The sequence below is a fragment of the Trachurus japonicus genome, chromosome 15 (assembly GCF_045865225.1).
Source record: "Trachurus japonicus isolate A0001 chromosome 15, Traja_1.0".
Taxonomy (NCBI): Eukaryota; Metazoa; Chordata; class Actinopteri; order Carangiformes; family Carangidae; genus Trachurus; species Trachurus japonicus.
The window spans coordinates 8,539,889-8,552,543 of NC_140921.1; the positions used below are offsets into that span (position 1 = coordinate 8,539,889).

General features: G+C 41.6%; 1 protein-coding gene across 2 annotated transcripts in view; it reads right to left on the reverse strand.

Annotated features, from left to right (window-relative positions):
- Positions 1-772: 772 nt before the first annotated feature.
- LOC146973168 (contactin-associated protein-like 4) overlaps positions 773-12,655 on the reverse strand; it is a 78,097-nt gene continuing 66,214 nt past the window's right edge. For both annotated transcript variants that reach the window (XM_085799431.1, XM_085799432.1), the window contains exons 18-24: positions 11,916-12,155; positions 10,613-10,849; positions 8,540-8,673; positions 7,227-7,314; positions 4,939-5,154; positions 4,090-4,161; positions 773-2,017 (exon numbers count right to left, since the gene is read on the reverse strand). In XM_085799431.1, coding sequence (XP_085655557.1) covers positions 1,821-2,017; positions 4,090-4,161; positions 4,939-5,154; positions 7,227-7,314; positions 8,540-8,673; positions 10,613-10,849; positions 11,916-12,155 — 1,184 coding nt within the window. In that variant the 3' untranslated portion in view covers positions 773-1,820. The remainder of the gene's footprint in view (positions 2,018-4,089; positions 4,162-4,938; positions 5,155-7,226; positions 7,315-8,539; positions 8,674-10,612; positions 10,850-11,915; positions 12,156-12,655) is intronic.

A 12,655-nucleotide genomic window follows, 5' to 3' on the forward strand; every position in this document is an offset into this window, starting at 1 on the left:
ACTGTCTTCGCTTCAGATAAGAGAAGTGAGGATGATCTTGACTTATGATCTGAATTGTTTTCCTCTCCTGGAGCTGCAGCGTGTGTCTTTACAACCAAGTCCTCTTGTCGTTCTCCCTAATGAGGTGTTATTAGATGCACGGATGCATCCCTCTTTTGTAAATAATACCTGCTGACAACCAGCCAGCTGCTGTCATCTGGATCGTCACAGTCCTGTGCATGCGTGTGTGTGTGTGTGTGAGAGAGAGAGAAGGAGGGGTTGATGGGCCATCACGTATCAAAGCTGTGTCTGTGTGTTATCGCTCCAGCTCGGAGAGAGGCTACAGTAGGTGGGCCCTGTGACAGGAATTAGCTTGACATCTCCAGCACCTGAATGCATCACAAAGCAGCAGACGGAGAAGTTATCTCCCGTCTGCAGACAGATGCATATTAATATCCATCAGAAATGCCACCCGGCGAAGAAAAGAACCGTCCACCAGCAACTTTTAAAGTGCCAAATGTTCACTGATGTAAACACACGGTGATTAAATTTGTCGTTTCGGCTTCACGTTACAGATAAATAGTCGAGTCAGCCATTAGGTTTCTAAACATCAAATGATGTTGCTTCTGCCATGAGTTAAACGGTGTTCACCTCCGCTCCACACAGACCGGAGGCTGTCGGAGTGAGAGATGAAACATTATGTATAATGGAAGAGAAAACAGAATAAAAATGCATGATTCAATAACAATACTTCAGCTAAAAGGAAAGATAAAACCACTCGAGACGAAAAAAAAAAGATCAATCATTTTATTTTCACCGAACAGAAGTGTGTTTGTTACTAAAATATCTGTACAAATTAAACTCTAACAGCAGATCACTCAAACCTGTTGACATTACAGTAAAACTCAAGGACTGTATAGATCAATGTGTCGAGGTGATGCAGCGTCAGAGGAGAAACAGAACCGACTCCTCTCAACGCTGTTCAGTGAACAGTCCACACTGTGTGAAGCTGCTCCGACAGAAGCTGATCCATTATATCACTAGTTTGTTGAATTGTTGATTCTTTCTCAATCTTTGCAACTTCTGACTTGCTTTAACTTCTCTGGCCTTTCAGTCACATTAAAATGTCAATGGTGGAAACAAAAAGTCTGGAAATACTTTGCCGACCACAGTACAGTAACAGCATCTGTCTCATCATTACCAAACCAGAAACCAAACAAAACATACAAAGGAAAATAAATAAAGATACAAAAATCTCAAATGAGAAATGTTCAGTGTGAATAGAGACATCTAGAAACATTCCTGCAATTCATTCAATGGGCGCAAAGTAAAAAAAAAAAGGAACAAAAACTCATAAAATAAGGGCAAACATTCATTATCTGTGTCACACCAGCTCCATGAAAAATACATTGCTCACTTAACAGGCTGGGATGTCTCAACAGAACAGAAAATTGACCCATTGGTTGATATAAAGTCATCATTTTTTAGATTTACATCGTCGGGTATTTACAATTATTCTACTGACAGGATCCACGCGTTATAAATTAAACACTTTGATTTTGTGCATCTATGTACAGTCTTTACAAAAATACAACCACAGGAACAAAAACAGAACCAAAAAAAAAGCCAAAAGAAGAAACAACGAGTGTGTCTGAGTCTTCTGTTCGTATCTTCCCACCTTGTTGAGCTCTTGTTGCTACTCGGGCTCAGTTTTTTTCTTTTTTCTTTTTTTTTTGGTGTAAAGCACTGAGTCTCGACAAGGCATCGCTGTCTCTGTCTCCGTCTCCATCTCCTCAGCTCCGACACCTCGGGGGTCGGCAGCGGGTCAAACCGCCGCCCGCCTAAATAAAATATTCCTTCTGACTCTCGCTGGGACCGTTGTGGGAGCTGCTCTGGCTGCTGAACGGCAGCTCGGGGCTGTCTGCGGGTTTCACTGTTTTTATTTCCCGGCTGCGACACATCCCTGTCCTCCTGTAGAGGAACCGGCCCGTTACGGCTAACGCAGACACAGTCACAAAGATCACCACGGCTATCACACCTGGGGAGCAGAGAAACAGCAGAGGTTTAGATCTACAGTACGTGAGGGGAAGTCCACTTTAAGAAGTAAGTTAAAGCTGCTAGATTAAAGGGATAGTTCACGCCAAAATTGAAATTTCACTCATTATCTACTCACCCTCATGTCGACTAAGGCCTGGGAGAAGTTTCAGAGTTATCTGTGGCTTCTCTGAGTTACAGGGGGTCTCGGCGTAGCCGTGCATGTCCATATAATGGTTGCAAATGGATACCAACTGTCTTCGTAACAAAAAGACACACCAAAAAACATCCAAATACCTCCATGCTGCTCGTATGTAATGTCCGTCTTGTATTGAAGCCCCGAAATGCGAAATTGTCCCGAAAAAAATGTAATAAGTCTATATTCCAAGCTTGTTTTGTAGTGGAAGCTTCATGAAGCTCCTCTTCCCGGTTCGTCAAATTTGGACGAACTGGGAAGAGGAGCTTCCACTACAAAACAAGCTTGAAATATAGACTTATTTAATTTTTTCGGGACAATTTCGCATTTCGGGGCTTCAATACAAGACGGACATTACATACGAGCAGCATGGAGGTATTTGGATGTTTTTTGGTGTGTCTTTTTGTTACGAAGACAGTATCCATTTGCAACCGTTTTAAGGACATGCACTGCTACGCCGAGACCCCCCTGTAACTCAGAGAAGCCACGGAGGACTCTGAAACTTCTCCCAGCCCTTAGTCGACATGAGGGTGAGTAGATAATGAGTGAAATTTCAATTTTGGGTGAACTATCCCTTTAAGAAGCAAGTTAAAGCTGCTAGATTAAATACAATGGATCAGTGAAAAAGTACCAACCTCTCTTTAGACACTCGTCTTGCTTTCCTACTTTTACTTTTTTACACTGAACAACACATAAAAGAGTTTTTCTGCACAAAAAACACTACAACACTCAGTAAATATACAAAAAAACCAATACAATTGATTGTATAAGTGTTTACTTCTCCAAATCAATATTCAGTGGAGGTGGGCTTGACAGTAATTACAGCCCTGAGTCTGTGTATTAAGGTAAATATCAGCTTCACACATCTGGACACTTTTCAAGCTTTTTCCACCTTCTTCTTTACAAAACTAATCAAAGTCTGTAATTGCTGGTAAATGGATACTCTCATATCGACTGCAGCAGAACGACTCTGTACGTTTAATTTAGCTTCAAGTTAAAAAAAAAGAAAAAGAAAAAAGTTTCAGTTGGAGATATTCGGCTGCAGGGCACAAGCATATCACTGATTAGTTGATTGCGTTTAGAGACAGAAGTAAAGGATGGTGTTTTTCAAAATAAAAGCCTTTACGTAAATCATTTGTTTGTTTCAAGCCCCAACATCATCAGCCTTTGTGTTTTTTGTTTTCCAGAGAAATTTAAGTGCAGAAATGATCACTCATAGCCCGGACACAAAAGAAGAGTCGTATTACTTTGAAAATTGAGTTTGTTAAAAAAAAAAATCCTATTTCGATGCATTTTAATTTCAACTGTCTGGATATTTTAGGCTCCAGGTAGCAAATGACAAATCTCTGACTTTCTAATAAGCCTTGTTTTTATAATGGGATGGAGTAGAACTGGGAAAAAAACTGAATTAGAGACAAAACATTATGAAATAAAACTCCTGCTTTAAACAAAAACAACTGATAAGAAGCCAAACCAGCACGAGAAATCTTTTGATTGCTTTTGCTCCATCATTAGCAACTCATTTCCTTCAGGCTCCCGGGGCAATTTCAGCTATTAGAAGTTCTCTGCACCAATATTGGCCAATAAAAAGATGGGCACTCATTATACGTGGAGTATAAAGTCATTTTAATTCTAATTAGTTGATGTTTTACTTTGAGTGCCCAGACAAAGTTATGTAGTCTCAGGCTTTCAATTCGCTCAGCCTGTAATTCAGTGTCATGTCCTCTGCAGAGGTGTGAGAGCAATAAAATAAATCAGAGTCTTCCAGCGTCATAAACTCTTGAACATCGCATCGCCAGTTGTTTGCTTTACGGACGATTTCTGTCCCGTGATTGACGATAATGGCGCGGTGACGGCGAGACATGTTGCTGTTACAGTACCTCCAATTAGAGCTGAGTCACTCCTGATGGCGTTGACCAAAGGCTGACCCGTTCCCACGGATCCAGCCTGCCCTGCAGCACCGAGAGAGAGGGAGAGAGAGGGAGGGGAAATAGGCAGGAGAGATAAGAAGACACATGTACACGGGGGAATAAAAAGAGTGATGAGAAACAAATAGAAGAAATGAAGTCAAACAGAAGAGAATAAAAGAAAGAAAGAGCCGGGCGGGGAGGTCATCAGTGACATGACAAATAGAAATGGAAGAACTGCAGAGAGAGACGCTCGGTGCAGGAAATGTGGAGGGAAGCAGGAATCATCATATAGAGTCGTGCCATCAGTCAGAGCAGATAAGGCATATTGGAAACAATAGTGCAGTTCACTATTATCTGCATGACTGACCACAAAAGGGAAAAGACACGGTCAATTGCTTCATCTAGTAGCCGTTAACCCAGAGTTGTTACATTATGATGAGCCCAGAGGTTCGATCACAGAGCAGAGAGCTGGACATCACTGTGTACGATAACCCTCAATGATAGTTATTAATTTTAGCCTCTCCTGAGAAAATGGCTGCTCTAATAGCAGTCTTACACCTGCAATGTGGGTTAACTGAGTGTTTAAGCCTGTGGGTGAGAGTTTTCCAGTAGAAGCAGCAGCTGACTGACATTTGAGAGGCAGAGTGGTTATGAGACTTTGTAGCAACGATACTGACAGAAGGTCGCACATTACAGTATAAACTATGAATGTTAAGAGAAATGTTTTATCCCCTCTACAACGAGACGATCTATTGTGCAGAGAAAGAGGAAGCTGATATGCTCGGCTTAAAATGTAAAAGACAAACTTTCCCCTCTGACCTGATTGGTGATGTGTGGTTTCTGGTGCAGAGGGATTGGCTGAAGTGGAGCCGCACACGGACTGGACCAGGGGGCCGGTGATGACGACGGGGCTGGTGTCCGGGTGGAGCAGAGCTGCTTTCAGAGGGCTGATGGAGTTAAAGAGGACCGAGGACAGGCAGCCTGTGAAGCCCAGAGAGGCGAGCCGAGCCAGGTCCGGATCCAGCTCGCCAGAGTCTGGAGAGAACAGAGGAGAGAGGTGTTGTTAAAGGGATAGTTCAACATTTTGGCAAATTGGCCCATTGCCATAATCCCTATAGTCATAGCAGTAGGTTTGTTACCTTTAATTGTTGGTGCAAGCTATTTTTAGAACGGCGGAGCAGAGCTGTGAGCTGCTCAGAGCTGCGCTACGGAGGCTAATGGGATTTCTTGGTTTCCCTCATCAAACTCATCAAATACACAATCCAACAACTCCAAAACGCTCTGGTGGACAAGTTGTGACTTGCACATTCACCACGCTATGAGATTATAACATACGACAGAGTTGTTTTAGAGGTAAATTCATGCAAAACCGCTGATGCGCGTTCCTATTGGAGGCAGTTTTTCAGCAAGCAGTCTCTGCATTTACCTCAAAAACAACTCTGTCTCGTCACGTTCCGTTATTATCTCATAGCGTGGTGAATGTGCAGGTCACAACTTGTCCACCAGAGCATTTGGGAGTTGTTGGATTGTGTATTTGATGAGTTTGATGAAGGAAACCAAGAAATCCCATTAGCCTCCATAGTGTAGCTCTGAGCAGCTCGCGGCTCTGCTCCGCTGTTCTAAAAATAGCTTGCACCAACAATTAAAGGTAACAAACCTACTGCTATGACTATAGGGATTATGGCAATGAGCCAGTTTGCCAAAATGTTGAACTATCCCCTTAAGAAGTAGGAATAAAAATCATTTGCACATGCACTTTCCCTGGTTATAACGTTTCCCATGAAACTCTGTCTAACTGGGTCTGTTTTTACTTTAACATCAGTGGGTAAATCAAAAATTGCTGACGAGGAAGTGTGTGACTTTTTATAGTGGTTTTGCTGCACTTGGGTCAGGAAGTCCCATAGCCTCTCATCTTATTAACAACCTATTTCTTTGTCCGTCTCCGAGGACTCAAGAAGAACATAACTGGGTCATGACAAAGCAAGTTACAGCGCTGACGTGTCTCTGTTACACGTCTGATCTGTTTAACAGTTGCACCACAGAGACAGAAGACAGAGCAGAGCAGATGTGTTCTGGTATGCTGTTTTTTTAAGGCTGAGAAACTCCCAAGTTTTAGCTGAAGTTCTGAAGTTCAGTTCATGCAATTGCTAAATCATCACTATCTGATTTGTTTCTTGCTTTTTTATCCTTCGAACAGTCTGAGCCTTGTTTCTGTCCATATTTGACCAAACTTCATTGTTCAATACTGTGACACACCCTATTGAAAGCACAATAGCAATGTGTACTGTACTGCCACAGCTGTCCAGAGCAGATAATATTGAATACCATGGAGGCAACCACAACCTCCCACGAGGTATACTGTGCTCTGTTTGGAGAGTTGTTGTGCACGAACAACAGAGAGGAAACCTTCTTGTTGGCAGCATCAGCAGCAGGGAATTATTGACACATTAGATTGTGTGGTAAACACAACACAACAGTATACAATATGCTTTTATATAATGAGCAGTGAGCTGAATGCGTCCGTGCAGAGCCCTAAAAGTCTGGTGCAGGTGAGGCCCGGTAACACCTGCTGGAGGCTGTGTCTTTAATATTGATAAAGTAGCTTCATAAATCTCTAACTGTGTGTTATTAAGCTGCTTTGTCAAGAGGTCTGACAGTGCTAATGGTGCTTAACCATCGTTGCAGGCTTTAATTCCAGTCCTGTTGTTTGCATCATGATGATTATCATTGTAGGGTATGTTTACATCCCACTGACGCAGTCGGTGTATAATCAGACCTGTTGCTGAGCAGCTGGTATTTCTATTTCCAGGTGTCTCATTTAATGGCATACCTATGTTTATGTGTAATTTCTTATAATGAATCAAGGATGTGTTGAACGATCATTTTAGCATGTTATTAAGAGTGTTTATGTCTGAACTGTGGTGACTTTAATAATGTAATGTGCTGAGAGAGTATTTCAGTCTCTGTTTTCTACCTGCTCCATCCTACATGACATTAATACCATTAATACCCTCCTCCAGCGTCATGAGGTAAAGTTTCCAGTGCCTCGTAGAAAATCTCTGCAGCTTTAAAGGCCTCTCCTCTGGGTTTTTGTAGCCGTCACTCACCGTGCACTCTGCCGAGAACCAGCGACCTGATGCCATTGAATTCTACATCGGATGTCAGGTTGAAGTCCTCTTTGGTGTTCTGATCAATCTGAAATGAAAAAAAAAAAAAATCACCAGTAGAAGGAATATAAACTTCACCCAACTAAAAATATTAGTAGCTAACACGGCAAAGGACCTTATTATTACAAATACAATGTAAAAGGAAAAGGATGCAATAGACCAGTGATTCCCAAGCACGTCACTGGTAGAAACATTTATTCATTTATTTCCAAAGTGATAAGTAAATATTGCCAGTCATTTCATAAGCCTACTAAGATGGTACTGTACTTGCGTGCCACAACTCATGTGGAGACACATGCTGCCAAGGCTACGCCAAACATTGATAAATGAGTCAAACATCCAGTTACTGTTGCTGCGGACTTAGGGGAGAGGGTTCAGGGGAGCTGAACGTGACATGTTATGAACGTTACAAGAGTTTGACAGGACAAAGACCGGTTGACTTTTATCTATTATGTATTTTATTTTGAAGGCAGACAGATTCTTATTTATTTTTTATGTGCAATTTGAGAACAAAAATGAAGGAGGATTATTATTTAAAATACAATAGATTGTAAGCGTAAAATGCCGTTGTACAAATTAAAGAGAGAAAAAATTGTTTAAATTTCATAATCAGTTGTGTTATGTTTTATATGACCACTTCTGGAGAACACATTCTGCATGAGTGAGGAGGGTGTTACTCATGGTATGAAAAATAGGCTCCAGAAGTACACAAGACAGAAATTCAATAGACTAAGATAACAGAAATCCTGGAGATTGCACAACCAGGACAGAATCAGGATTGGCTGAATGTTTAGTCACCAGTGCTGTAATGTTTGTTTTGTTTTGTCAAGTCATGGATGGAGTGATGAATTGAGTTATGACTTTGTTCCTTGGAAAGTGAGTCAGAGCAACAGCTATGTTTCATCAGTGTGGGTAAAACTTATGTTTGAACAAACATCATGACTTTGAAAACAGTTGCCCCAAGGTTACACTTAAACTTACGGGAAACCCAACTGAGCCGGCAGAGGGAGTGCTGTTCTGAACAAATGAGGAAAAAAAAAACATGGAGAGTTTTGACTGCAGCTCCCACTTTATTATCTGCGATTCCTGCAGCTCGTCCCTGTCGTCTCCCTGTTGCTTCTCCTGCTGGTTATTGAAGTCGACTCACAAAGTGGCTGCTGAGAGCACGGGCCCGACTTGTGCTTTAAATACAGGAGAGTAGTGCAATCGTTTATGTGTATCTGTGTGTGTGTGTCTGTGTGTGTGTGTGTTACCTGCACAGAGACAGCATCTGCTATTCTGCTGATAGAAACAGCGTGTAGCTGTCCATTGGAGAGGTTTCTCACTTTGCTCCTCAGGATTTCTGCGTCTTTGCCGCTGTCCAGTTTGAATCGTACCTCCAGCTTGTCTGAGCACACGAAAAAACAAACAGAAAACAGATCAATCAAGAGAACTGCATCAGGGACAAATGATGCTGTTTGGCACACAGACGTGTATTAAAGTGGCAATGAGTCGCCGGGAAAGTATTCTTTTCTTTTTTTTTTTTTAGAATATCAAAGTGCTTAGTCCTGGTTGTTTGTTGCAGTGTTCGCACATTTATTGTATTAAAATCATATTATCGTCTCCACAGTGATTAATCTAGGAAAATAAACAAAATCCATGCTTGACAAATGAGTTTTTACTAATGACAATTTATCATTTCCCACCACAAGTTACTTCAGTTCATGTAAGCCTAATGAGCCCTTGATTATGAAAACGACTCGGTGGGGGAAATGTGAACATGACAGTATTTGTTATCCAGAAAACCTGCAGCAGGCTTATTCATTTGCTTGTTTACAGGTCAGTCTTGTGTCGTCCAAAATGGCCGACATGTTGTAAAACAGGTCGAAACTTTTCACTATTCTGCACATCTAGAATAAACATTTCAGTTTTATTGTAAATGCTTAAGAAAAACACTGAATTACATGTATCAGAAACAGACCCGTTGAAATTCTCTGCAGATATTCTCTATCTGTCCTCGTACCCATCATCTTCATTAATTGAAATGTATTTCAGTAAGTATTAATATGTATCAAGAGAGGTCTGGATGCTCCAAAGCAACTGCAGCTGAATAATAAAGTGCATTAAATTCAATATTCAGAAAATTATGGCCAACTGTTGCTGCTGCTGCTGCCTCACAGAGCCCTGTTCATTTTGAGGATTTTCATGGTGCTCCATGTGAACAAAGTTGTTGGACTTTCCTGGATATATATTTTCTTCAGTAGATGATGATTTGTAGAAGTTGATGAGCATATCTTGAATAACTGAGTGTGTGTAGGCCACCGAGTAATCTGAATTATATGTATTCAGGAGACACAGAAGGAGTGAGAGGAGAAAGAAAGTTCTTAGGCCATGCATTATTCATATTTTTCTCAAGCCCTGATAATTATTTCTAACACTTAATGCTTACCTTTTTTTTTGTTTTACCACATTTATTAGAGGAGAGGAGACATGGGGGAAGTGAGAGGCAGTCTCACAGTGACCACAATTAACAAGTCACAGGAGGTGACTACAAAGCTGAAAGAGTCGGGCGGCTGCAGTGATTGTCAGCGAGTTTGTAGGTGGTGAAAAGTTTGATGTCGGAAATTTTCACCTTTCAAACAGTTGTTAACACCATCAGATTCACACACGCCTCTGTTTCCCAACTAAAGCCTTTCAGTTTCAAAAACAAGAGTTACATCCAGTGAATCTGTAAAGGTGGATTTGTTTATAGTCATTCAGATAACACCGGTTTTATTGTAATGTGGCAGCTGAACAAGTTGATGCTATACAGACTATAATGTCCAACGTAGGCTCCACTATCGTCTTTTAACTGAGAGCTCAAGATCAAGGCAGGACTAAATGACTTTAAACCAAACTGTTTATTAAACACTTCACATTGTGGTCACATTAAGATCTGCAGATCGCTTGTTATTAGACATTTCTACTTCAACACAACCGTTAAATTGTGAGTTTGTTGGAATAGCTTTTTAATTGTTGCAATTTCCAACAGTTTAGTTTCAGAAAAAGAGGCTGCAGTGCAAATCATTATTTTTGGCAGACTGTGATATGAACCATGATCATTTTAAAATTTTATTTTCACCGAAATAAATTATTTATTTTTATTAAATAAAGTAATGCCCCTGCGATTTGGAGATTGCACTTTTTCATGTTGAAAATCAGTAGTTCAGCTACTATTTATTGGACATATTAGTGATCTGAGTATACTTCCTAAATGAGTAAGTGTATATTTATATATTCAGATGCCTGTGTGTAAGCAGGCAGGTAAAATAGGTTTTGAAGTTTTTATGGTTCATGTAAGCGCTCACCGTGCTTGTTGAGCAGCAGAGCCAGGTACTCTCTGTGGGAGGAGCCAACGTAGAGGAGGAGAGCTGGACTCTGGCTGGTCCTGAAGCTCAGCGAGATGTTTTCTGCTCTCAGGGTCACGTCAGAGTGAAGGGAGGAGGACGCAGCTGCAGCACTGTTGCTCCTGTTTGGCTCGTTCGCCTCCTGCTCCTTGAAGATGTAGCTGATGGAGGTTCCTGATTTTAAACTGGCTGAAACCTCTGCAAGAAGACAATGTTAAAGAAAATCATTTCGCTTGATAAACGAGGCCTTTTTAAGGTTTTATCCTGTGCTTTCACAGAGAATTTGCATGTAGGTTTGCATTAAGTATGACAAACTAACAGCTCATATCTCACAGTGGGACTGAAGGAGATTCATGCAGCACTGACAACACCTAATTAGTAAAATGGTGAATAGGCAGCCATAGAAAAAAAAGAAAGAAAAAAAAACAGCTGACAGGTGAAAGGAAAAATACAAAAATCTGGCTGCTAATTCTGACACAGTCGTGACCGGAGTTGTGACTTCAACTGCAGATGTAACTGTGGGGCTCCAACACACAATACAGCAGGGGTTGTTAATTATTGAACACACATGAGGCTGCATGACTGTGCCAACACCATGACTCACGCGACGACTGAAAAAAACAAGACTGTGTGGTCTATAAGAAAACATATTTGCGCCATGCAGAACTTTTTTTTAAACAGGAACGCCCAAATCGGTCTTTGTGCAGAGGCTTTACACAATTATATTAATCTTTTCAAAAGGACCAAAACGGTGCACCGCAGGAGACGGTCATAGCTTTTAATTGCAGCTTGTTAACATTAGTGTCCTCCTTTGGTGTAGGAAAACAGACAGCAAATATTTGGAGAGTCAAATTTATCACCCAACCACAGATTGTATAAGAAGCCTCAGGACAGAAGCCTCTGACAGGATAAAGATGATCGGCGACTGTGTACAATAAGGATTTGCTGTGTTGAGTACAGAGCAGCACAGTGTGCACCTGGACTCTACTTTATTTGTGACCTCCTTTCAGTATGTATGGTCTCTCAAAGTGTGTGTGTGTGTTTTATTTATAGACCACTTTCAGGTGCTGCAGTGTAACAGCGTCTTAGGAGCATCAGTCACTGTTGCTGAATGGCTCTGTCGACATTCTTGCTCAGGTTTGCGTTGTTTGACCGAGAGGCTAATTATTAAACACTCGGAAACTTGCAGTGCGCCTGTAGTTTCACGATAGCCCCCAGGCAACCGAAAAAAGGCAGATTAAGGTGACGGAGCCTGCTGCGTTACCTCTGTCACAGAAGGCTCCAGTGTAAGCAGACGGGCCGCAGTTACAGGAAAAGCTGCTGGTTCTCTCCACACAGAGTCCCTGGTTCTGGCAGAGGGAGCCGTAGCTGCTGCAGTGGCCTGGACACCCGGCCTGAACGCCGGGGGTGATCTTGGCTCTCTCCTCCAGGTCCAGAGTGACGCCATTCAGCTGCAGGGAGCGGATGCAGCCCCGAAAGCCCTTCTGCCTGGAGGCCGTGCCTCCTGGAGACACACACCGAGGTAAAACTTCAGAGTTTGTTCTGTTCTTTCATTTTTCTCAGTATAATCTATCCTGAATTCATCCTTAAAGGGATAGTTCAACATTTTGGCAAATTGGCCCATTGCCGTAACCAAGAAATCCCATTAGCCTCCGTAGTGTAGCTCTGAGCAGCTCGCGGCTCTGCTCTGCCGTTCTAAAAATAGCTTGCACCAACAAATTAAGGTAACGAACCTACTCCTAAAACTATAGGGATTATGGCAATGACAAACTATCCCTTTAAGCTATTAAAATGCACAAGGTGACATGTTAAAATTGCTTGGCCAACAGTTCCATAATAAAAGATATTAAAGTCACAGTGACATAAAACATGGAAAAGCAGTAAATCCCCATATAGATTGCTGCAGATTCATTTTCTTTTAGTAAACACATTGATTCATATAAACTACTAAACATCATCATTTGGCAGCACTCATACTGTGCTCTCTCTCTGCATCAGACCTTA